Source organism: Pocillopora verrucosa, chromosome 10 (genome assembly GCF_036669915.1).
Source record: "Pocillopora verrucosa isolate sample1 chromosome 10, ASM3666991v2, whole genome shotgun sequence".
NCBI lineage: Eukaryota > Metazoa > Cnidaria > Anthozoa > Scleractinia > Pocilloporidae > Pocillopora > Pocillopora verrucosa.
The window spans coordinates 12,633,891-12,659,135 of record NC_089321.1 but is presented as its reverse complement, the minus strand read 5'-3'; the positions used below and the strand labels follow the sequence as shown (position 1 = coordinate 12,659,135).

Genomic DNA, 25,245 nt, shown 5'->3' with positions numbered 1-25,245 from the left:
AAGTTTCACTCTGGGAAGGATATCGATAAGAGCTAAAACACAACTCCTTCCGCAAAGCCAAAAGAACAGAGCTTTTCTTTAAAACTCGTTCTTCGGAGTATTCTCAGCATAATCTGAAGAGAGCGGAGATGATTTTTCATAGTTATTTCCTATTATATTTTCATTTGCGAGAACAGAGGGAAATTTCAAAAAAGTTTGAAAGCTAAAGTGTTCAATTTCAGAAAGGATTTCGGTTTGCTTAAAGGAAGTATTATTCATCGCGCCCTCAATGTTATCTCTCTGAAAAAAATAAAGCAAACGAATGTTATCAATGCTCGCCCTTTTATAAAAGGGCTACGGTACCTTCTTCTAAAAGTACGTATTTGCATGGGTATTTCCAGCTTTATCATATGATATTGCATACATATCCTGGTTCATTTATTTTGTTTTCATTTTAGAGTTCAGGAGAGGTAAATTGTTTAATATTGGTTGAGTAACTTTTCTCTTACTGTCTGTCAATATTCATGTTTACACTACACAGAGGATACGTATATTTTTTTAAATGGAGCAAATATATTCATTTATTGTATATGACAGGGTGGTTTTCCTCTGCATGAGTATTTTCAGCGATATCGGTTTAGAAGTGATATGATTTTGCATACCTAACCTGAGTAAGCTGTCTACCATCGGATTAGTAATTTTCTTCTAGCAGTGTTTCAATATTCACAATATAACTTCACCGTCAGGTAGATATGTGTGTTTCTTAAGATAGAGCCTATGTATCCAGTAAATAAAAACAGGAGCACGGTTGTTGAATTTGTAACCATCTGGTTGGCTAAACGGAGCTAGGTTAGCAGCGTTTAATCTAGTTCCGATCTCTAACTCCGACAAATAAGGTCTATAAATTCGTCAGAGAAGTGAGAAAAATATTTCTGCTAGTGGGCCGTGAAGTAATTGCGGGGAAAATCGGTTTGCCTCAGAGCTTACAGTTGGCAACTTCGGAAACAACAGAACTAACACAAAATGCTTGTTAGTTCCTGATTTCTCTTTAATTTCGGAGAGCAGAGGGAAATTTTTTTGCATTGAACGCGACTGTCAAAAATTCGTGGTTGGTCTGACGCGGCGTTTCGTCTCGGCTAAGAAACATGTCAGATACTTTTCCGAACTCGTCGAGCATCGCGCTCTAAGTCCCGTTCGCCAAGTCAAGATGTTAGCAGGCTGGCCCTTTTCCGATTCTCATTGATTCTGTAACTGAAAATAAATAAGTGCCTAGTTGGTTACAACATTCTATGCGCTAAATATGTAGAAATTTCCTCTATTTTTCAAAGAGCTTATTTACAAAGAAAGCTAAAAAATCTGATTTTGCACAATTTGGCTATGTTTACATCTTATGTTCTCAACAGAAGAATTTTCAAACACGCGGAAAGTATATGGCTTTAAAAGAAGGGTCTCTTATGAGCAATATCCCGAAGAGAAATACCGCTTCTGGATGTTATCTTTTAAGAAGAAATTGATCAGCTTTTCTAAGGACTACTCGATGTACTATATACGTATACCCCAAATCATGTGCATATCATCCAGATACTGAGTGCCGTACATTCTTCCGTGGGTATTTGAAGAACCCAAAATCTTCTGACAATACAATGTTAACTTTCATTTACGTAAATAATACACACTTAGTTTCTAGAGAATATTTTTGAAGATAAATTAGTGTTTTATTATGACAACAACTCGGGGGCGCGGCTGATGCCTAGAAAAAGATGATACATTCTACAGCTGCCAGATGTGTAGATTCTATAGATCATATCAGTAAGGGATTGAGATGACTTTGCAAACCTTCTCGTAATTCGTCATTTTGTTTTCATTTTAGAGGCGTTCAAGAAATGGGAAGGTAATTTATTAGTTATCTGTGATAATGAATCTTAGTAAACTTATTTTAACAGTTTTGATATTTACTCTTTGCACTACACTTTGGATATTTATGTAAGTTTGATGAACGCAAATATATTCAGTTATGAACTTCATATTTTTTTTACCTCATTTTCCTAGAGCACATTCTATTGTGTTAAACTGATTTAGACATCTCAGTGTAAATGTAGAATTAGCATTGAGCTATTATATCTCGCTTTTAATTCCATGCTTTTGCAGATCTTCGGCATCGTTCAGGAATGTAAAGAATTTTTTTTATTTTTCTTACATTCCCTGACGATACCGTAGATCGACGAAAGCTAGGAATAAGAACTACAGTTACTCAAGTTTCGCTGTGTGATTTCCATTCACTGTAAAACTTTTTGGTTTTCAGCGAAGATAAGCAGCTGCTTTATCAGACATTTCTGCGATTAGTAACCCTTGTGTTTGTTTCTATTAACTTTTATTTATGTGTAGAATACACACTTGGAGCTAAGTGAATACTTTTGTTTTCTTAGCAAATTAGTGTTTCATTATAACAACACCTCGCGGGGGTCAATGCTTGGAAAAACGATGCACTCTTCAGCCGCCAGATCTATAGGTTCTCTATATAATTTCATTACGGGTTTGAAATGACTTTGCAAATCCTATCATAATTTATCATTTTGTTTTCATTTTAGAGGAGTTCTTGAAGAAAAAAGGTAATTTATTTGTTATCTATGGTAATGAATCTTAGTAACTTTTATTTCGACAGTGTTTCATTATTAATTAGTCTCGTTCCTTAATAGAGGTTAAGAAACAAGGTATATACACCGCTAGCACATGACACCACACACCCTAAAAATATTCTCAGCATGCCAGATAAGCACTGGTAACGCAGCGCGTGACAGAACACATTGGACAAATATTCAATAATACATTGGGTTTCATTTTCTTTATTTTATCATAGCACATTCTATCGACTTAAACTGATTTAAGCATCGAATTGGACTAACACAGCCTAATCCTTAGGAAAAAAGTTCAATTGTTCCCCGGCTGCAAGGTGTACATCTCTGCAATACCCTCCACAGACAGAACTTAACTAATAACCTTTTCCTGATATCTCTGTGATCCAACCAGCTATTTACGATCAAATCTTACCCGATAAAAGTCACGGGAAATAATTCTGAGACGGATTAAAGAGTATTGTTAATGTAATCAAGTCGTTTCTTAACTTTAGCGGAATCTGACTTAGATGTAAACTAATTTTTAATTTTATGATGGCAGCTGATGTTAGCCGTAAGGCGGCAAAAATTTAGTCGTTAGGCCTAAAAATTGACAGATTTTTACCGTTGGTCGTATAGGAATTTAAACATAAACAAATTTCTTTCAACCGTAACGCATGATCTTAGAATCACACCTTCAGTCCCTTTGGAGATCTATGCGCGAGGTCCTTTACTCTGCTCCATTCAATTAGTCCTGAGCGTGGATGTAGTCACACTAATCGATTATTTCTATTGATACAGTTTTCGTCGTTTTTGCTGTAAGGTAATGCAAAGAAAATTTTTTTTCTAAACTCTTTAAACATTTACCGATTCTGTAAATTGAACTTATTAAGTGCGCTGCTAGTTAATTATAATATTCCAGTCGCTAAAGATGTAGAAATACCCGCGGGCCAACCTCTATTTTTCATGTAGCAATTAACGAAAAAAGCTCAAAAATCTGATTTTCTTCATTTTAGCGATCATGTCTGGATGTAATTCTTTTTTTTTTATCAAAAAAAGTTTCAAGCAAATGAAAATTACATGGCTTTAAAAGAAGGGTCTCTTATGAGCAATATCCCTAAAAGAAATATCACTTCTGGCCAACATCTTTGAAAAAAAAAATGGTTAGCTTTTGTAAAGGACTACTCGACGTAACTACAAACGTATACCCCGAATCGTGTACATATCATCCAGATACCGTGTGCCGTACTCTTTACCGTAGGAATTTGAATAGTATCATTATTTGAAAAGTATTTTTAGCAAAATCAGGTCGTATCTTAACTTCAGCAGAATCTGACTTAAAAGTAATTATATACTGGTAGCGCCCGTAGTCAATATGAAGTGAACGCTTGGTCATTAACTCATATGTATCACTATGTTGCACTAATAACCATTTTTTAATATTTCCAAGTAATGAAATATCTCATTACATGACTCTCTGAAGACTGAGAGCTAACAACACCAGAAGAGAGAGTGGCATTATATTTTAAAGACAACCTACCCCTCTTTAACTTGCATGAAACAGCCACAGGTTATTATACCCGCTAACGCATGATTTTAAAATTATATCTTCAGTCCCTTCGGAAATTTATGCTCGAGGTCCTGAAGCTGTTCAGGCATATAACAAAGCCTTAACGGGGGGAAAGGCCTGCATCAAGAGAATACCAATAATGTTGATCGGACAGGAGCGGACAGGAAAAACTAGTCTCAAAAAGTCCTTAAAAGGAGAAGATTTCAATGAAAAAGAGGAAAGCACAGTCGGAATAGACACTGACTCTTTGTACTTTAAAGTATCAACAGAGATTTGGAAGAGCGGAAAAGTGAAGGAAGAAGTAGAATTTGAGCCAGAAGATCAGTTTGAACACCTTGCAGCAGCGAAAGTGATGAGTGAATTTTTAAGGAAACAAAGGGAAATTTTAGCGGGGTTTCGGCAAAATTCAGATTCTGACTCAGAGTCAGATTCAGAGTCCGAGTCAGAGCCTCCGGATGGATCAAGCACAACCATTTCTCGTTATGGCTCAATTAAGCCCTCAAGAAATATCGAATCTTTACACGGAAAATTGCCCGAGGAAGTAGCCAGGCTGGTTGAAAAAATGCTTGAAGAGGAGGAAAATACAAACCACGAAGATAACATCTACTCAGTTCTGTGGGATTTTGGTGGACAGTCAGTGTACTACGAAACCCATCCAATTTTCCTTACGGAGAAAGCTATCTACATATTGGTGTCTGACTTGAGTCGTGATCCAGACGAGAATGCCATCCCGCCTGTCAAAACAGGACTTTTCGGGGACAAAGTGGACATTGAATGCAGTAAAACAAATCTTGATTATCTGGACTTTTGGATGTCATCAATTTATTCCTTGGTAAGTCCAGATGTTCTAAGCTCTCAAGAGACCGCTCCGAATGTTGTGCCACGGAGGCTTCCCCCAGTATTCCTGGTATGCACCCATGCTGACGTGCCGTTTGGTGGATCTAACGCCAGAGACCTTGCTCTAACAATGTATGGCTTTTTGCAAACCAAGACGTACAAGGAACATCTGTACAAAGATGTTTTCGTCGTTGATAATACAAAGTCTGGGAGTGAAGAAGAATGTATTGAAGTTAAGCGACTGAGAGAGGAGGTACTTGCTGTCGCGAAGGAACTGCAACTGACGAAAGAAGAAATTCCGGTGAAGTGGTTGAGGTATGAAAACAAGCTTCGCAAAAAGCATGATAAGTGGATAACACTTGAAGAAGCCAAGAGGATTGCATTTGAAGACTGTGAAATCCAAGAAGATGACGAGTTTTCCACTTTGTTGAACTTTTTGCATGATCAGAGAATCGTGATTCATTTTAGTGGCTCTCCAGAGTTGGAAAGGATGGTGATATTAGATCCTCAGTGGCTTGTTGATGTCCTCAAAAACGTAATCACTGTAAGGCGTTTTAAACACACGGAGCATCCTGTCAAAGACCTGTGGATCCAACTTGAAGAAACCGGAATCTTGGATGAAAAGCTCATTGACCATGCTTGGAGAGACTTGCTCGACAACCAAGAAAGTCACAAGAGCCTCATTGCCATCATGGAGAGATTAAGCTTGATTTGCCCCTGGCTGTCATCTAAAGATAGCAATCAGTACCTTGTACCGTCAATGTTGATGTCACCCCCAACATATGACGTCCTACAGCTTCTCGACTCTGTAAACGTTCCATCTCTTTTTGTAACATTTGCATCAGGTCGAGTGCCTCCTGGTCTATTCTCCCGACTTATCCTTCACTTCCTCCAGTGGTGTGGTGAAGAATGGAAGAGCAAAGTGAGCCCAGAGTTGTTTCATAATTTTGCCATGTTTCACATTCTTCCAGACCAAGGTATCTCCGTTATTTTTTGGTGCCATTCCACGGCCATTGAAGTCGCCGTTTACAGCGGAGACAATGACGAGAAAATAGCCGATATATCCCGTGCTGTTCACTGGAAATTGCGGTTTATCCTCGAATGCATGCGGAAAGAGTTTCACTGGCTCAACAACGTGAAGTATGATATGTGTGTCTGCTGCCCAGTCTGTTCTCGACCAGGGTCGGTAAAATGCCGCGATCATGACGTGCGTGGATGTGAGTGTCTACACTTCTTGTCAGAATCTGATTTGAGACAGCGTCAACATTGTAACAGACAAGGACGCAGCCTTCTCGGGGATCGCAGGATTCGGGTCAAGCAGTTTGAATGCTGGTTCTCAGGCGCAGAAGAAGGGGAGGATGCTGGAATACCCACGAATCAGGTACGTTGTCAGTCCCATCCTCTTCCTTAGTTTGATGAGACGCTAATACTTTTTAGGTTCAATGATATTTTTATAAACTGGTTTAAAAGTGGATTTAATTTGTTTTCTTAGCAGGTGCAAGCTCTTCACACAACAAGTCATGGAGGTTACCTCGGTGCGAAAGGCATATTTTCCATAGAAGGTAAAGGTAGCTATCTTTCATGTCATTATATCATAATAACAATGTCGTACCTAAAGAAAGAGCTAACAAGATCCCTTCTCGTATAATTTTAGGAGCAATTTTATTAATACCATTGTTTCTCCTGGAACAGACTTTGAACCAACTCAAAATATTTGGGTGTCAGCAAAATACATTCCGTCTACTTAACTTTCTCTTATTTCATTTAATTTCGTTTTTCGTTATTTTAATTCGTTCTAAATCCTTTTCAAGGAAAGAAACGGAAAGATTTTGCGCTGCCCGATAGTATCAAAACCTCCATCCAGTCCATTCCACTCAACTCAGGAAGTGATGTTAAGGACATTGTGATTCAGTTTCAAGAAGCTCTGCAGTTGGAACCAGCATCTTTAATCAGTCCAGAGCCAGAGACGAAAAGTGTGATTCGTGGCCTCGCCTTGAGAGCTAAATCTGAGAAACGGGATGATTTGGTGAGACACTTACGAGAGATTACACCTGCTGGTACTACTGGTGAGTTCAAAAGGTTTTTTTTTTCCGCATGCAGGAGGGGGAATAAGAGATATAATATTAAGATATAAAGAAGTACTCACACAAGCATCCTCTCAATGCAACATTAAAAAATAATATCGAGGTGTTCTTGATTTTAGTGTGTAGCTGTATTTGTTGATGATGCCCTTTTGATCTGCTTTAATATATTTTTTCATTTTGGTTTAAAGTTTTCTAAAATAAATACTGCTATATTTATCTCCCTTTCCTGTTCTTTTGTCTCTACAGGACCGTTGTTGAATGAGGATATGTCAGTTGGTTGCATGCCACATAAGCAATACAAGGATTTGACGTTCAGCCTCTCGGGTAAGGAATTAGGTTGGCGTCCGCACACCCATTTATTCATAAACTAATTTTAACCTTTGATTCAACTCATAGGTTGTCGTCTCTCGACTCTGAAAAGGACCCTCGAAAAAGCAGATGCGTTTTCAGATCATATTCCAGCTAGATTAATTCATAGCGAGCTAAATTTCGACAGCTTTCGTCAAAACCCTTACCAAAAGGATGAGATGAAAATAATTTAGACGAAATTTGGAGGATATCAGGCGCCAAGAAAATGTTAGCAATGCAATTTATGCTATTTAACCATGCGGTCTACAATAGAGTTTGATTTAAGGTCAAAACCTGTGTTTCAATTGAAACAAAATTTATGAGAGAGCATAATATGTTTTTCTACGAAGGTGGAGACGAGTGGAAACTGTTGGCAGAAAAGCTGGGTTTCTCCCAAATTGAGATTCGCTTTTTAGACAATAGAGTTGTGAATCCCTCAGACGTTGTCCTTGGCGCTGTGGGAAACCATCGCCACCTGAGTATTGGAGAAATCTATGACGCATTGGTCGACTGCGAGTTACCAGCTATTGCTGATCTAATGTAATTAGAATATGAACAGCGGACAAAGATGAGCCACACAGCAAGAAGTAGAAGCGAAAAACAAGGTAGTGACCGACGACGTATTAGCAAAACATACATGGAACAATGTAATTACTGAAATTTTAATCGAGGTGTTAGAGCCTCAACCTGTTTTAAACACCATTTTAGCAGTTTTATAGTCACTTGCAATTGCCTTTTTATAAAGTAAAAAGAAAAGAAATCATAGATCGCATTTGAAATTAAGCCTTCATTCATCTAGCGGTCAGATGACAGGCTTTATTTAGTTTTAGTTTTTTTTAATATTTGAATAATTATTTCTATTAATCTCCATATAAAACGTTTGTTACATTGCAAAAAATAGTACAGAGATCTAATCAAGCCTAAAAGCAGAGCTCCAGTTTGTTTTTTATTTGTTTGTTGGTTTTTCGTGCCTTCATTTAGTATTTCCGTAGAGGGGTTGGTTAGAATAGTGTGGGGGAAAAAAGTGGTAATCCAGGGTATTTTTCTGCAGTTAGAGGGTAGGAATTCTTTTTTTACTCAATATACAAAGGGGTTTTGTACATTGATTCATCGGAAAAGTAGCTTATAAGCGGTGTAATAAAAAGTGTGTCAAAACTTACATAAAAAGCAAAAACGGAGTGCAATTACATTTTTAAACAAATTCTAAAGCCTAAGCCTGAGTAGTTATCATTCAAATACAAATAGGTTGTTATAATCATGCGCCTTCCGATCGTGATATACAATTTTTTTTTTAATTCTTCCAAATCCCGTCAGGGCTATTACGCTGATTAACCGATAGAAAGTGTGCGGTATACTTTTATAAACATGAAGCCAGTATGGTTTGATTTATCGCAATTACTGTATTTGAAACGGAAGAACTACGGCGAAGGACTAAGCCGGGTTAATTTATCTCCACTAACAGCAGTAGCCTTGGTTAGGGCATGGTAAATAGCATGAGACAGTCATGCACACATGGAGTCATGGCCTTCAGTCCAGTATCAAAAAAGTATATTTTTGTTTTCTGGCCAGTTTTATGAAATTTTTAAATGCACCAGTAAATCTAATTTGTCATTTCTAGCGAACAACAAATTTTAACATGGTGAGGACATACCGAAATAATACAGTTTTGCATTACTTTTATGTCTCATTGGCTATAGTTTTGGTGTTAATCAATTCACTTCTTTCTTTCTGAGTGTTTCGTGCAATTAATTATTAAGGAACAAGAACAATAAATGTTCATTTTATGGGGATATTGTTACAACATAATAACAGGGATCTACGGTGCAGGGAGGGGATGGGATCTTCCGCTGAAGAGTTCAAGTAAATAACATGCAAGACTCGTTTGAAATCTAGTCGTAAGCATTAAGTGTTTCCTTCTCATTCAGCATCAAAGACCTTTCTTGAACCGCGGGGCTCGAATGAAGTGACAAGGTTTTCTTGTACATGTAACGTCTCTGTATTGATATTCAGTTTTCATATTTTCTTGACTAATTCACTGTTAGAAAGGATTAATTTCGTAGTTAATAGCACGTGTACACTCAGTTGAACATCAGATTATCCTTTCAGATTCCAGTTACCCATTTATACCGTTGGGTAGGGAAAGAAGTTTTGAAAGTGAAGTGCAGTGATGAAAAAATAATGATTCGATCATCGGTTATGCATAAATTAGTTTTGAGTGTAACTTGACTCATATGTATACCTTGTATACCAATGTTAAGCCAAAATAAAATCGTGTGTGTTTTAGCTTAACATGTGATTGAATGAGAAAATTATTAAATCTTAGTTCGCTGGAAGAAAGTGAAAGATGTAGTTATACATTTTTCCTATTCCATTTCTTCAGATTTCCCTTTTAGCCGTGGTTAACCATTCATACTCCTGAATAAGGAAATACATTATGAGCGAAACGAGTCTCTGATTAAAAAAACAGAACACAATGAGCTGAACAGGGCAAATGAAGCTATTCACCATCACCCCCAGTCCACCTTCCACATCTCCCCCCCAGTGTCAAGGTCAGTTAAGGACCCTCTTGACCTTTTATCGCAGCGTTTAGTCATTGCTGGTCATAAACCAAATTCAAGTTGATTGTTTTCTTTAATTACCCTTTGATGTAAATTGTTACCAGTGCTAACTTTGTCTTTCCCTTTTTCCTAAATTGAACCTTCTTGAACTTGATGTAGATAGTTAGTTTTTTCACTTTAATTTATTGAATCTATTTATTCTCAATGTTTGGACACCTACCGGTCCTCAAGCTGAGACTATCCTTGATCTAATATCCTTGCTCTGTAAATTCAACGATTAAACGAACGATTAAATAAGCAGAAAATGAAACAGACTGCCCAAGCATGACATGCAGGACCTGGTTGGTTTTTGTAACTTTATAGCAATAACTGCGAACTGCAATTCGACGGAGAGTTGCACGACTAAATTGAAGTGACCTAAATGAACAACCACGAAAAAGAGAAAAATTACCACTGGCATGCGTTTATATTATTCTTCACTCCTTGCCAATAAACTTCAACTCGTATTAAGGATAGCGCTGACGTAGTTCAAAAGCTCTGATCCGGATATTTTACGAACACATAAATTTTTTAAAATTATGTGGTTGGTTTTTTTAAAGGGAAGATAGACAACCCCCCGGTTTTTCTTGGTTTTCACTAAGGAAATTGCCTCAAAATAAAATGTATGAAGCTCTCACTGCAATGGTATGTAACCAATTACTCTGAGGGTTTGCACACATATTATATTTGACAACTTTGAGATCCAATATTCCCCCTTGCCAGAAAGCTACAACACTAATCTTAATTCCCCTTGATAATCCATCATTTCATCTCGGAAAATCATCAAAAAATCTTTGGGCGCTACTGTATTTTTGTCTTGGACGCCTTTTAAAATCTGTGACGGTGACAAGTTTCTCTCAACTACACCTGTCACGCAATTATGGCTCTAGTTGGTCACTTGACCAAATAAACCTACATTTTTTAGCTCTTCATACAAGATGATTGATTAAGAAAGCCAAAACCTATGAAAAACTTTCGTGGCGTTGCGTTTCTTTCTTATGTCGTTTATTACTTTGGAGATTTGCTAAAATCAGCAAATATGGCTTTTGTACGGCACAAAACATTCATTAGTCTATAATTTGATTGTTTATCATCGTCACTGCTCATTTTAGGAGATTTTAAAGTTACACGCTGCGTGTTGGTTGACATTATTACAAGTTCCAGTGTGCTACAACTTCGGCTTCTACAGACGAGAAATTTTGCGCTCTCGCATGAGAGCAAATATCAATAGCTCTATCCTTATCTTAACCTGAGAAACATGCTGCAAGGATTTCTGACTGAGTATACATCGGAAAAATAGCTTTCATGTTTTAGAATCAAGACGTGTTTTCACTTTACTTCGTTTTCTTTTTGTACAAGTGAAAACTTTCATATTCAGGTCGGAAAACAAAATGCTCAGTGATATCGCTCTTTTAAAAAGGCAGGCGTCTAGTCGGTGGTTTCTTATGTAATTGCCAGAGTGCTATTGGTCAAAGAACCATAGCTTGAGTCAAACGACATGAAGTTTTTTATCGATTTCTTCTCGCCTACAGATTGCTTGAAGTGTCTTAAGCACCGAGATCGATCTTTATTAAAGAATGAAAATAAAAGGATCGACAATCTCCAAATGAAATTCGCAAATACGTGCGCACTCAAAACATGCCTTGAATGACTATAAAACCAAGCAATGGGCTTAATTTTCAACAGAAAAAGTTTTCAGTTATTGCATTGGTCCTTAGCGACAGAAGAAATCTCTCAGGTACACTGCCAAAATCAACTTGTGGCAAATCTTTTAGTTGTCGACTTTCGTTCTCAGCCGCTAGAAATACCATTACCAAAGCCACGGAATACGTAACTTTCGGTTTTTGTTTTCATATTTTTGTTTTTTCCCACTATAAGTTATGTTTGAACGTCAATTAGCGATACGTTAGCACTACGTTAGCGATACGGATTTTTTAGTGTTTAGCAGCCATAACCCGAAAAAATTCCGAAAAATGACCTTGGATTGAGACGAAGTGGCGCGAAAGGGGAGTGACGTGTCACAGCTGATTGGCTATATCAAAAACACGTGAAAAAGTATCGTATTTTTTTCACGTGTGATGTTACAGCTTTTCTCAGGGCTGGAAATCCTTGTATAACACCTTAGTTTATATGATAATAAGGCTTAATTAACTCTGTTTTGATGATCTTTGCATTCATTGTTAGAGACAATGTGATAAAATTAGCTCAGGAGCCCTGAGAACTAGTTCTTCAAAAGCAAACCTTCGATCAAAAAGTACATTTAAAAAGTAACCCTTTATATGAATGTCTTTCAAACATAACTTTGTCCAGTGTTTCGTGAATACAAATCCAAGCAACAAGAGAGCACCAAAATATTTTTTTTATTTGGCAGTAGTTGAGTAGCTTCTAAATGCAAAATAAATGAATACGTTGATTTTAGGTTAATGTTTCTAGCCAAGCTAAGCAGGATTAATTGAGGTAAATATGGTATCAAGTGGAGTAGGCTGAGTGCTCTTAGACCCATGCTGTGCAGGCCTCGCCAGGCGCCTGGCTTGCGTGAATAATCATAATATCTACCCTGTTTCTGTTGTCCTTCCAGTCATGCTTCAGCTGCCAATAGATGGAGTACAGCAAAATACAATAAATGACTCCAGCTCCGGAATAGGATCCCCCGACTACAAGCCCGCTTGAATTGGTCATTGGACGTGGTTCTGGAAATTGGTGACTCTGTTCTTCTACTTCATACCCATCTAATGGGGAAGGACAAGTAGGAGACAGAGAAAGACACAATTATTTCATTATTACAAGAGAAAATAATGGTCCTATTATTTTCTCTTGATGATAAGTAATGGTAATAGGACTGAGTGAAGTGCAATCCGGTCTTTAACCATACGAGTGAGAACAAAATCTGACAACCGTGAAGCGGAAGTCCAATTTGTCAATCACGTGTGTGATTACAGACAGAATAAGAAGACACGAAGTTCTATTGCCAACTAATCATAACCGTTACAACTTCCGAAAAAACAAATACATTTTTCGGATCACTGTCAGTATCTGAGCAAGTGCGCATCAAAACCTCACTAAACAATTACAGAGTTGATCCCAATAACCATAGCAACAACCACTTATCCTGAAAAAAAAAATGGGTAGTTTCCATAATGGAGGAATTTTTTTCTCTCGACATTGTCTCAACGGGAGATGTTTGGCCTAAATTTATCTGTCTTATTACAACTGTACAGAATGATTTGTGAAAATAAAGCAGCTAACACGCCAATCACATTTCAGTAAAATACAATGATTATCATTATTAGTATCATTGTAATTATCAGTTCTATTATTATCATACTCATAATTGTTTTTATTGAATAATAAGCTAAAAAAGAATAATGCAGATAAAGAACGCGGCTGAAATCCTTTGTCAATACAATTACAACGTTTATCAAAAAATTATCATTCTCTGAATGTAGAGCATTTTCTTACGTTACTGCAAGTAAATTACTTTACTTTGGTCTGCTTTTGTTTATGTTTGCGTGACTTCCCTTCGGAGTCGAAACACGGAAGTAAAAAAAAATAATCAACTCCCTTTCTAAGATATATTTACTTATTCTAGCAAAGGTACACAGAAGAACGGAAGAATAGTGATATAATCTGTTCACAAATTCCCTATACATGCTTACGAAACCGGGGTAGGGAGGGAGGATAAATTTTAAAACCATAAAACAAACTGCTTCGGGACGGCCCAAATTCAACTCTCGTCAAACAGCTAGATCGTAATGAACACATTCGATACAATTTACGTCAAACTCTACGTGCTCCGGCGCTAAACGTTATTAAAGATATCATTTCAAAGAATGATTTGAATCGAGGCCGCCTCGATACTGCTACACTCCTGTGATTGATTTTATTCACCTTCGTACTTTCCTACTTTCCCTGGGTCTCGGCAGACCAAAAAAAGGCAAAAGCCGCTTCTTTTCCTGGTGCCAGTAACAATTTCCGTGATTCGATTGTCCTTGCTGTAATGCGCATTCGATGAAGGTGAAATTCTCCCATAGGAACTGTTTCACTTGGAGCAGGAAAAAGTTGGCATTGGCTGCAAGTGGGCTTGAGTGACAGTCACCAGAATTATCATCCAGAGAAGCGTAAAATATATCAAACAAGAAATCATGATCAATTACACGTTTTTTTAATTAAAAAATATTATCCAGACGCCAAGGCAGCGTATTGAAAATTTTGCTTAAACCCCACCTCCTCCCCCCTCCCCCCGCTCCCCTGAACAGCCAATAATCATGCATGAAAAGATAGAGGGGCCGCAGCCAGGATAAAACATCTTATGAAATTTAAAAAACGATCTCTGGCTAAAACTTTTAAAAATACGAGCTTTCGGCTGTTTGCGCTACAGCCTTCAACGGGTAAAATGATAAAAAGGTAAAAAATACTAGGTGTGAAGTACAAAGTAAAAATTAAAAATGCTGATAACTAAGAATATTTGTTAAAAAGAATGTTGTATTGTCCGGGCAAAGGACAGGAATTGTTGTCCGCATTGGGAGTTAACTTGGAATGCCACGCTTCTAGTATTTTTCTTGTTCTGATACCGCCTTTGTCAATAATAGATGCATTATCAAAGTCTATTGCGTGACTATTGGCCCAGACGTGATTGGCAATTGTTGAGCCTTTTGCCGCGGTTTTCACAGTGAGGCGTTCTTTCTTTCTTGTGTTGAAGGCCCTGCCAGTCTCACTATATTGGTGATTCACTAGTGCACGCAACCTCCCCCGATCGCACCTCCACTCGAGTTTATAAAGGAAATTGGACTCCTAATATTTGTTTTCTCAGCTTACCTATGACGCTTCAATCTGATCTGAGGGAGAGCAGATTAAGATTTGATACAATTAAGAAAAAAATGTTGATGTGTTGGCTTGCAACAGACCAAAACGATTTGCAAGCATTTCCGGAAATATCTCTGGGAAAGGGTGGTGAGCTAAAACAAGAGAAGATTTAAAGACCAATTACGGTATCTCACTTCAAATTGGAATTTGGAACGATGATTTCAGTCACTTAAAGCGCCAGAGCAGAAGACATGTATCCCTTAATGCACTTCTCGTGATTTGTATTTAGCAGATAACGAAACCGTACTTGGCCAAAGATAGGGAAAAAAAATGTCTGTTATGGTGGCTGTTAAATAATGACAACACATGAACATAATCAGATCGTAATGAAGATTTATTTAGCTGATCGCATTACAGAGCTCTACAAAATTCTGAAAAGCAACAAGGAATGACATTGATATGATAATATGCCAAAAAACTTCATCACATAAATAATTTGTGAATACAACTCATTTCTTTCCAGTAGAAAAACAAACCGGCTCAATAGAGCAGGGCTCAGAAAATGCTGAATATGGAGGAGGAAGTTCGTTGGCACTAGCTCCATTTTGTTGTGAAGAGACTCCACCTTCAACGCGGATAACGATCTCGGAGTAATTACCCGGATGAGTTCTTGTATCCGATCTTAAAAATCTGAAAATTATGTACATCAGCAAGCAGAGTACAAAAAATCCACCGGTGAAACTTCCCCCAATCAAACCTCCGCTTGAATGTGCCATAGAATTGGATTGCAAAAAGTTGTCTTTTCTGCGGCTCACCTCTTACGCTCCAATCTAATCTATTAGGGAGATTAAAGATTCAATGTAGATTTTTATTCAATTAAAGAAGTACCGTGCGGAGTATTATAATTTAACAATTGGCCATTTCCTGAGCTTCGCTTAAGAAACCGGAAATTTTCCCTTCGATGCCTATCCCATATTCAGAGTTGAACATCTGAAAACCAATTAAAGAGCAACAAAAAAACAGAAACCAACTTAAAACTTCGATATCAAAGCTCAGCATCCAATAAATGCTTAGAACAGATTTGCTTCTTAGACCGTGTAATCTTGTGCGATTTTAATTGTTTCGTCACTGTGGATGATGAATCACTTGTAGACTTTAGAGTTTCTTTTCTTTCCTCTAAGTGAAAATCTCTTAGGTTTGATTTTGCAACTGCTTATCATACCCTCGTTCACAACATCTCGATAGAACACCGCATGCAAACTGTAAAGTCCGCGAATATTTTATGGAATATTTTGATAAGACAAATACAAGCCCCGTTTTAGCTTCTAAGAAACGAAATCTTCCTTTCTCAGAACTGAACAACGGATGTCTATCACGGAATAGAAGTTGTCACTGTAATCCATTGGCGAGACATGAAGAATAAACGCTGTCACATACGGTTGGATTGTGTTCACAAAACGGATTTCGTTTTTCTATCGATAACGGAGAAGTGAACATGATGATATTCAAATTGCAAACTTTAGGTCTCACTTTGAATTGACCAAAGAAAGGGTTATTAAAAATTGAAAAAATTCCATGACCTTCTATGTGTAACCAGGCTCTAGAACTTTGATCAAAAATGTTATTGTGTTGTGGTTTCTGTTTACTGAGTTGTGTTCTCTGTTGTTAATGAAGTCGTTCGCTCTTTTGCATAACGTGAACTTGCTTAATCTTTTGCAGCGGATTAGTAAGAAAGGTAAAAAAAACGCAAATATATACTTTAAATACAGTTTAGATGGATAATTAAATCCCTCTTGGTTAAACAAGAGTTAAATATTCGTTAGACTTCAACTCAATATGTCAATTTGATATTATCATTGTTATCAAATAACAATGAAGCTTTGACAAAATATGCCTCAGGTAACAAAATGGCCACGAAAAGCTTTGAATAATACTTGTTTTCAACGGTTTATATAGAAGATGTATAATAATACTTTTGTTCAAAATCAAACATTTCGAGTTTTGTTCCATGTTCTGAGAGTAACTGTTTTGGAATTTACCGAAAAGGAAACTAGTCAAAGGGCATGTTGCGTCTATGAATGCAAACGCTGTTCTCAGTCAATTTTCTGTGTCCGGCGTTATGAACAGATTGAGGAGGAGGTGGGAATATGGACTAAGAAATCAGAATTCAACCTTTATTCGATCTCTGAAATCTGAAAGTGCACAAAACTCAACCGAGGATAGAACGAGATATGAAAATAAGTTTCAATTAGATGATAATGTACAGTATTACAGAAACGGAACTTTCCCATTACAGGTAATGATATAGATCTTAACGATTTTAACTGCCCAATTGAATTAACTCTGGAATACTACTATGCGATATTTGTTTTCTGAATAACAGTCAGCAACATCACAAACAGAATTTTGAACCTCGCCACATTTATTTATTCAAGCGATGTATATTTCAAACGAAAGCTGTTTTCCCGTGTCAACGAATATATTTACTCATTACATCGATTTTTAGCTAGATTCCACGCTTTAGTTGGAGACATTTCATCAGTCCCTTAGCAAAGACATTTCTTAACATACTTCATACATTTCTTACCTTTTCTAGGAAGAGGCTGGCAATGTAATTCCGTGTCCATACATGAAACAAAGGGTCTCTCAGTCGGTCGGCCAGACCTGCTCTTGATAGTAAGACCTATCCCAAACTTGATCCAGATGAAAAGAAAAGGATCACTTATCATAGACCTTCTTGATGTTTTCTACTAGAAAAAGCAGAATGAAATTGAGATCTGGGTAAGTAGAACGACTGCTCCAAACGAACCCTCCAGTAACGCGATGAGTTTGTCTCGTACAACTAGGAAATGGTATTACTTTCAAGCGCCCAGCAAATCAAATGCTAACCAGCTGACGAACATGCGCGTCTCAAAATGTCAACAAGACTTCTATTACATCCTAATGAATCTAACACGCAGAGTTGTTAACAACTGAGCAATTAGAATTTGAGCTTCGTCTTTAGAAGGTTTCGTTGCATACATTTTTTGAGACAAATGATTGCCGCCGAGACTGAGTTGTTAATTCCGTGCGTACTTAGTCTCTTGTTTAAGTGGAGCGCTTGCACAACCCCTTGGGGAGTATCAGGAATACAGACCAGTTTTCGTCACAGAACAACTGATGACGCAACACACACACCATTTTCAATCCAAGGTCATTTGTCGGAATTTTTCTGATTATGGCTGTTAAAACGCTGAAAAACCCGTATCGCTTAGAGACCGTGACGTTCAAACTTTCCTAGAAGGGAAAGAAAACCAAAAAACGACGTTTCTATCTTCAAGAACCTTCGGGCGATATCAAAAAGTACGCATATAGGCAGCGGTTTATTTCAAATAAAGCACTACTCAGTGCAGTCAGCAATGATTTTGTTGTTTGCATCAGGGACAGAGGCTAGTCGTTGACATGACTGTCAACTTCTTCCGTGAAATGTCTGAAAAATGTTGTCATGGTTATTAAGATGAATTTGTCCTGCGATGCTCAGCTCTTGTTAAAACTATCTATGCATTATAATGAGTCATACATGTTACTGTCCACCCAATGAGATCCGATGTTTCGCAAAAATTGAGAGTAAAAGTATGTTGTTCTTGCTGTCGAACCATGACAATGATGGTTTGTAATAACTCTACCAAACCAAGTCCAGTGGAAAACATCATATTTTTTTGGTCTAACTTGCATTGCATGAAATTCGATTGCGTGAACTGGAGTTTCTCTCCCCTCAAACTATGTAACGAATGATCGAAGAAATATAACGGTCTCTGACTAGGTAACTTAAAATAGCTAAGCTCGCCTTCAAAACAAAAAAGAAACATTGCGGCTTTTAATCAGTGGTTACGAAATAGAATTTCCTTTGATGACGACATTTGATGTGAAATTAAAAAATTCTCTATAGATTCTTTGCTGTTTCGAAGTATGAAACTTTGGCCGGTAGTCTTATCGATATTTTGATTAAAAATGCGCAGGACGCTGAAGAAATAATTTCCGCACAGGTAAAAAAGATATTAACCTGCTTTTTATATACTCAAGCTTCCACTTCCCCTCCCCCCTCCCCCCACATTTACAACACTACAGTATGGCTCAGAGAACATGGCCATGAACCACAGAAACAACGAGAAATGGAGTGTCTCCTGTCTTCCAAAGAAGTGTGATTTCTTCATGACGTTTCTTTGGCCTTAAAAAGATTTAGCATTCAAGGAATAGCAGACAGACTAAGATAAGAATCTTAATCGTTTATTCAGTAAATATCATCAATGATGCAATTATTGCGGAAATTTCAACATTCCCTATGGCATAAAGTTGAAATTTGGCTCAAAAGTTGAAAAAAGCTCTCGAGAGCCCTCTGACTTCTACGTTTTTTTTCGGTTATAATCGTTGCCAAATGTACTCCTGCTGGTTGAATAAAAATTGCTCTCGAAATCATTTTGTAACAGTATAAATGAGAAAAAATTGAAGGACGAGCACAAAAAAACTCTTCACTAGCCTTGTGTCGGCTTACTGAACACTGTGAATTTACAGCACACTCCTAACGCACTTTCAAAGTTGGATAAATACTGGGATGGTCTCCTCTGACGCATTTTCGGTTCAGAGGTATGTGAGCACCATTCAAGAGAAAAACCAGTGCAGGTCAATCAGTTTTGAAACAAAACACATCTCTCGTCGTTTCTTTGTCAGCATAACTTGTATTTACTGAGTCCAAAAGAAGATCACGTTAATTAATTCGTGATGTATGCAATTTTTCATTGTTAAAAATGACACAGAGAGGATATGGTTTGGAACTTAGGGCGGAAAACAGCCTAAAAGGTAATTTCAATGCAAAGATACTTAAAAACCTCTTGATGACTAGTGCCATGATTCGAGTGAGAACTCTAACCAGATTAGCATGATATTGACGTTGCACTCGGGTTTTATCATTGATAACATTTCATTCAGAGTACACCGCGGTCAAACAACATATATATGGAAAATTAAGGTTATGATTTTCTGTTTTTAAGTTTTGATACTTTAAATTTGTGCATCAAAGTCGATGGAGTTTTTGGAGATTCAATAAACTTGTTTAATTCAAAGTCTTGTGGATTGCGTATCCCTACTGCGCACGACGCTTTGCGCACGGGTTGCACGCTCCTTAACAAAATGGCGGCTGCTATTAGGGCCTGAACTCGCGCTCAGATGATTTGTCATTTGCTCGTGAACGAGCTCGGCGATCCCCTTTTCTTTGGTAGCAATATTTAATTTTTGATTTGTTCACGAAAAATATATTTTGAAGAGAAAGAAAGCTATGGGTTTTATAACTCATGGTAAAAGACGTGAAAATCTTCGTCTATGGAGTGTTGACTAAAGGCTCCATCCATTAGAAATTTGAACGCGGCAAAGGGTAGGAAAATAAGCATATTCCCTTAACTGATTAACTAGTTCGAGCATAAATCGATTTATGGCTAGAATCCTGGTTCTAGTCTTTGTATAGCTTGTAATAGGCTATCGCTTACACCATGTTTCGCTCGCCCATTTTTTCACTTTTCCTTTTAAATAAGTAGTTAGGCAAAGGCTTGTCCTTACACAATTTTAATTAAAGAAGCTCTACAAACATTTGACTTAATTCATCTCGTATGTAGCGTTTTCAGCTTAACTCTAAGTATGCTATGTAAAAGGTCAAAAAGGCAACTTTGGATAGATCTGCATTGATTTTCGAGGCCTGGGTTCATCCCCTACAGCAAAACCAACACACACATGTGATGATGGCGATGAAAACCAAGCATCCCGACACCGACAACCCGACCGTGATTTTGTATGAGCTTTTGTCAGTATCTGTATCTTAAAAAGGAGAAGAAATATTATAAGCAATCAAAACATTTGATCCAGATCAACTGGAAAGTCATTTGAATGATCAGTTCAGTAGCCGCTTTTCAAGCAATAAGATACATTTTTCAAAACATTTTAAGAATTTAATCTAAAATGTTGAACTCAGAGAGAAGCACTGAAAACTTTGAGTTGTCGAAATAAATTTGCTAGCTAATGCATTTAACCGGCAAAACGTTTCGTTGTAGCTAATTAATAGGACAGCCCTTGAATCAGTTCCCTGAAGCTCAGTGATCGAACTTTAAAATCCCCAATCAAAACATCTAGCAGCTGTATAAAGAAAAATATTGGCCATATGATAGCAGGAGCCGATGGAGATTGCGCCTGTGGTAGCTGTGGTCTGAGCATAGTAAACAAGCAAGGTAAAGAATAGATCTACTTTGTTTTGAAAGGAAGGGGAGGTGATTACAGTTTTAGTGCTTAACTATTAAATTTTGCAGGATTAGTTCTTCGTGATAAACTGTCTTTCATGAAATAAAATTTCGACCGTAATATGTCCCCCTCCCCCTGCACAATTTAAACCGTCAACTGTTGGAACAAATTATCTTGTCAACAGTCATGCCTACCCCTTAAGATTCTCTCATAAGAAAAGCTGGATTCGAAGCTGCTATTTTCTTTTGCCAGGTCATCTCTGAAGTAGCTTTCAGGCCTTTTAAGAAACGCGTCGCCTATAACCATGCATACATTATACACTTATTGTGTGGTCTCGATGGAAATAGCTAGTTTTATTTTCCTCGTCTCGGGAAACATTGGGAATTCAAGAAAATGAACGACACTTTTTAAAAACATGTTTCCACAGTTCTTCTGTCATCTTCAGTTCTGAATAATACAAAGTACAAAGTTGAATTTAAAGTGTGTAACAAAATGCTGATTGGACAAAACAAACAATAGTAATTAACAGAACAATGTATGCATTTACAAGGAAAGTTTTAAATTAAATGAAATTATGAATTAGATTCAGTAAAATCTAAATTAAATTAAGTTATATTAAATTAAATGAACTGAAGAACTAAAGACGACGCAAGAACTGTGGAAACATGTTTTATCTGCTTCTATCCAGACATTTTGGAAACATCAGGACTCGAGAAAAAACAAAACTAACTAGTTTCCCGAGGGAACATACGTCAAGTGCTTTGTCATATATTTAGATTTTCCCTTAAACAATCACGTATGGCAAAAACAAACGTGCTGTTGTATTCCAAGAGCGGGCTACGACGGCGCAATTGGCAAAAAACAAGGATTCGTGCGCGAAAAGTAAAAGTAAATGTTTCAACACCACATGCGTCACGCATTTAAATATCGCAAGAATGTTTACAGACTACTTACCTCGATTCTTCGCTAGGATTTTCCAGTTTTCTATCTAATTCGGATTCCTCACCACTAGAGATACCACCATGCTCACTTCCATCGTCAAAAATCACCTCTAAAGCCTTAGCTACGCTGTATCTCTAGCGTTTCGCATCGGACGCCATTATCGCAGACTGAAATCGTACGCAAATAATTTTCGGATCTGGCTCCCGAGATCATGTTTGATAGTTCGGAGCTAAAACTCACCATGTGATTGGCTTAGAATGTTTACATGCTACAGCCGAAATTTCAGAGCGATCGGATGTAATCCAAGAATTTCCGAAAAGGTCAAAGTAATCGTGCAATTTTGCACGATCGGCCCCAGGGCTTCTTATTGGACCGTTTTTGGCCTCAAAGGGCAGAGCCATTTCGATCCAGAACATTCAACATTATCAGCTCTGTATAATTTGCAACTCGAGTAAGTCAAACAAGGTTTCCATTTAACGAATAAATCAATCAATCAAAAAATCCATACGTACATCAGCTCTATTCAAATACAACAACTTATATTCTTTCTGCTCAGCTCACAGCTTTTACGCTAAAAATCTTATTAAAAGACAAAAGCTTTTATCGGTGTCACAAAAAGTATTTTCCTTCAGTGATGGATGGTAAATTTCGATTGCGCCGTTTCTCCATCGGAAAAAAACAATTGCATACCACGAGACAAACTTCAGAGAGGCCGAAAAAGCCTCATTTGACAGGTGGTTGTTAGGAGATTTGGCCGAGGGAATAAGTTTCCGGCAAATCAGATCCCAATTCCAAAATCGGGTCTGTCGACCTCGCACTGATTCCGAAAAAAAAATTCCCATAATTCCGTTTCCCCTGAATTTTAGCTAATTCTTATTGCTGGCTATGCTAGTGTAAGCAGATTGCTCCCTTTCCCTTCCACGACAGCTGTTGTGTTCAAGGACGCTAGGTAATTATTAACAAACAAAGCTGTCTACTGTTGGCTATTTCTCTGAAAAAATTAATATATCGGGTTCTGTTTGACCCAAAAATAATTAAGTGGCCGTGGAATTAACTTGCATAGGCATCCCATCTTTCTGAAGTAAAACTCATTTGGAAAGTTGAAAGGAATCTAGGTGAAAAATGTATCAGACGGTTTAACAATTGTCTTGTAGAAAAGGTATTTTAATGAGTAATTATATTAAACCGGTGATTACTGTAAAGACCGTGTAGAAGAGTTAGAACTCTTTATTCGATCTGAACTCCTCACTGAGACCAGCATAGGAGGCTCTTCCCAACAAAATTGTTCAGTTGATTGTCGAGTTCACTCGCTGAAGGTATGATGTCATATTAATGTATTTCTCGCTACTTTGAGGAATTAAAATAAATCTATTTGCCCCAAATAAAAAAAATTTATGTTCCAAACTTTGCTATATTGTTAATGTTTAACTAAGGTACCAGGTTCATTAGTACTGAAGGGCAGGAGCCCATTAATTATATTTGTAATAGGTTCATTTTAAGGGTCAAACCCTAGGGGGGAACAGGGTCACAGCAATCGAAATTGACTGAGCAACAATCACAAGACTATCTGGCGACTTTAAAAACAATAGACTGTTCTTTGCGCAAGAGCCGCGAGTTTTTATGGAAAATTGCTAAGTCTCCAGCGATCAGTATAAGACTTGAAATATTTGGCGAGTTCGTCCTATTTGTCTTCAGACCTGACACTCTCGGCAAACTTTACCCTCCTCTTCTTTTCGTTGATTTGCTTACGATTTTTCACGATTTTTATCCTGCCCTCGCCTTTGCGAGAACTCAACGAATTAAAAGCGTTAATGACTAATCATTTAAGATTTAATTTTGAACAATAAATCACAAACTTGTCTGGTTTCTATTTATTACAGTTCTCTTGTAAACAAAGCTCGACCTAGAAATCGACCCAAATATCAACATACGTATATTTTCATACTTCTGCACATTTCCAAGGAGACAAATCCAAACTTTCCTGGTATGCCTCACTCGACACCGTCCTTTCCCTTGTTGGCTGAAGTTTACGGGTTCGTTTCTAGCCCCACCTACTCAAAGATTTGCTTCGCAGGTCCGATGTGCCCCTTTAAATTTAGGGAAATCCACTATACGATGATCTTAATCCAAGGAAGCACTTTACGCTGACACCATGTGCAAGGCTAACTCATTAAATACACTAATTAGGTGGTCAACCAGCATTGTTGAATAGTCCTTTCAAAATATAATTGCCGGAAATTGAAAATGACACACAGCAACGCTAGGTTTTCCAATAAAAATTGATATAATTGCAGTTGTAAGCCTCTTATTGGTCAATATTGTTCACTTCCCTCGATTTCCTTGTACTTGAGTAGACATACTGCAATCGTATTTGCAAAAGCGGCGGAGTTACGGCCCATGTGCTCCTGATTAAATTCACCAATTTTCTCTTGCACCTTTTGTAGCTGATTATCTTGACTGCAGTGATTTGGTTACAATTTGTTTGAATGTCAGTAAATGTCGCTTTTATTTTCCGGATTTAAAAGAAAGAACAAGATTCAAGAACCTTATAAAAATGTCCACAGAGGAAACCGAGGTAAGTATATTTGTTCCATGTAACTTTTTCCCGCCAGTGGAAGAAAGCCTGGTAATAGTTTCCTGGCCTGGTTACACATTGGTTAATTCCAGAGATCTTTGAGAGCTCACCCTTAAGCGCGCATGTCAGACATTTTAGGCGGGAAGCGACACGGCGGCAAAATGAGTGCGCATGCTTTTAACGCGCACGAAAATTTACAAGCAGAAAGAAATAGGAATATCGGTATTTCCATAGCAACGCTATAGCGGCGATGTGGCGGCATTGTTAAATTTCACATTGTTTGTTTTTATTTCGCGGGGATAGGCCTTAGCATCAACAGATAGGGTTCCCATTTTTAAGAAAGTTTCTTTCGAACCTGCTCTGCAACATATCTTTCCCAAAAAAAAAAGAAAATTGGCCACAGGTGTCAATTTTAGTATTGAAGTTGAGCATTCTTAACATGGCTACGAACTTTGTAAGCCCGTGTTATTGTTATGGCACTTGTTTGTGTCGTTTCTTCAGCAAACCACCCGGCGAAAAAGGTTTGTTGTCTGAGAGAAAAAACACGCCATAGCTCTGCTCGTAAAGGAAGAATAAAATGCCTTAAACACTGAAATGGTAAAAGGAGGAAATGTTGTGTGTGAATTTCATTATCAGC

The 25,245-nt window shown here is 37.6% G+C and overlaps 1 protein-coding gene across 3 annotated transcripts in view; it reads left to right on the top strand.

Moving 5' to 3' along the window:
- LOC136283834 (uncharacterized) overlaps positions 1–9,698 on the top strand; it is an 85,155-nt gene extending 75,457 nt beyond the window's left edge. For 2 of the 3 annotated variants that reach the window (XM_066173183.1, XM_066173181.1), the window contains 7 exons: positions 1,850–1,870; positions 2,568–2,588; positions 4,206–6,379; positions 6,491–6,560; positions 6,810–7,064; positions 7,329–7,406; positions 7,781–9,698. In XM_066173183.1, the coding sequence (XP_066029280.1) occupies positions 1,850–1,870; positions 2,568–2,588; positions 4,206–6,379; positions 6,491–6,560; positions 6,810–7,064; positions 7,329–7,406; positions 7,781–7,974 (2,813 nt within the window). In that variant the 3' untranslated portion in view covers positions 7,975–9,698. The remainder of the gene's footprint in view (positions 1–1,849; positions 1,871–2,567; positions 2,589–4,205; positions 6,380–6,490; positions 6,561–6,809; positions 7,065–7,328; positions 7,407–7,780) is intronic. The other variant, XM_066173182.1, reaches the window with a different exon arrangement.
- Positions 9,699–25,245: the final 15,547 nt, after the last annotated feature.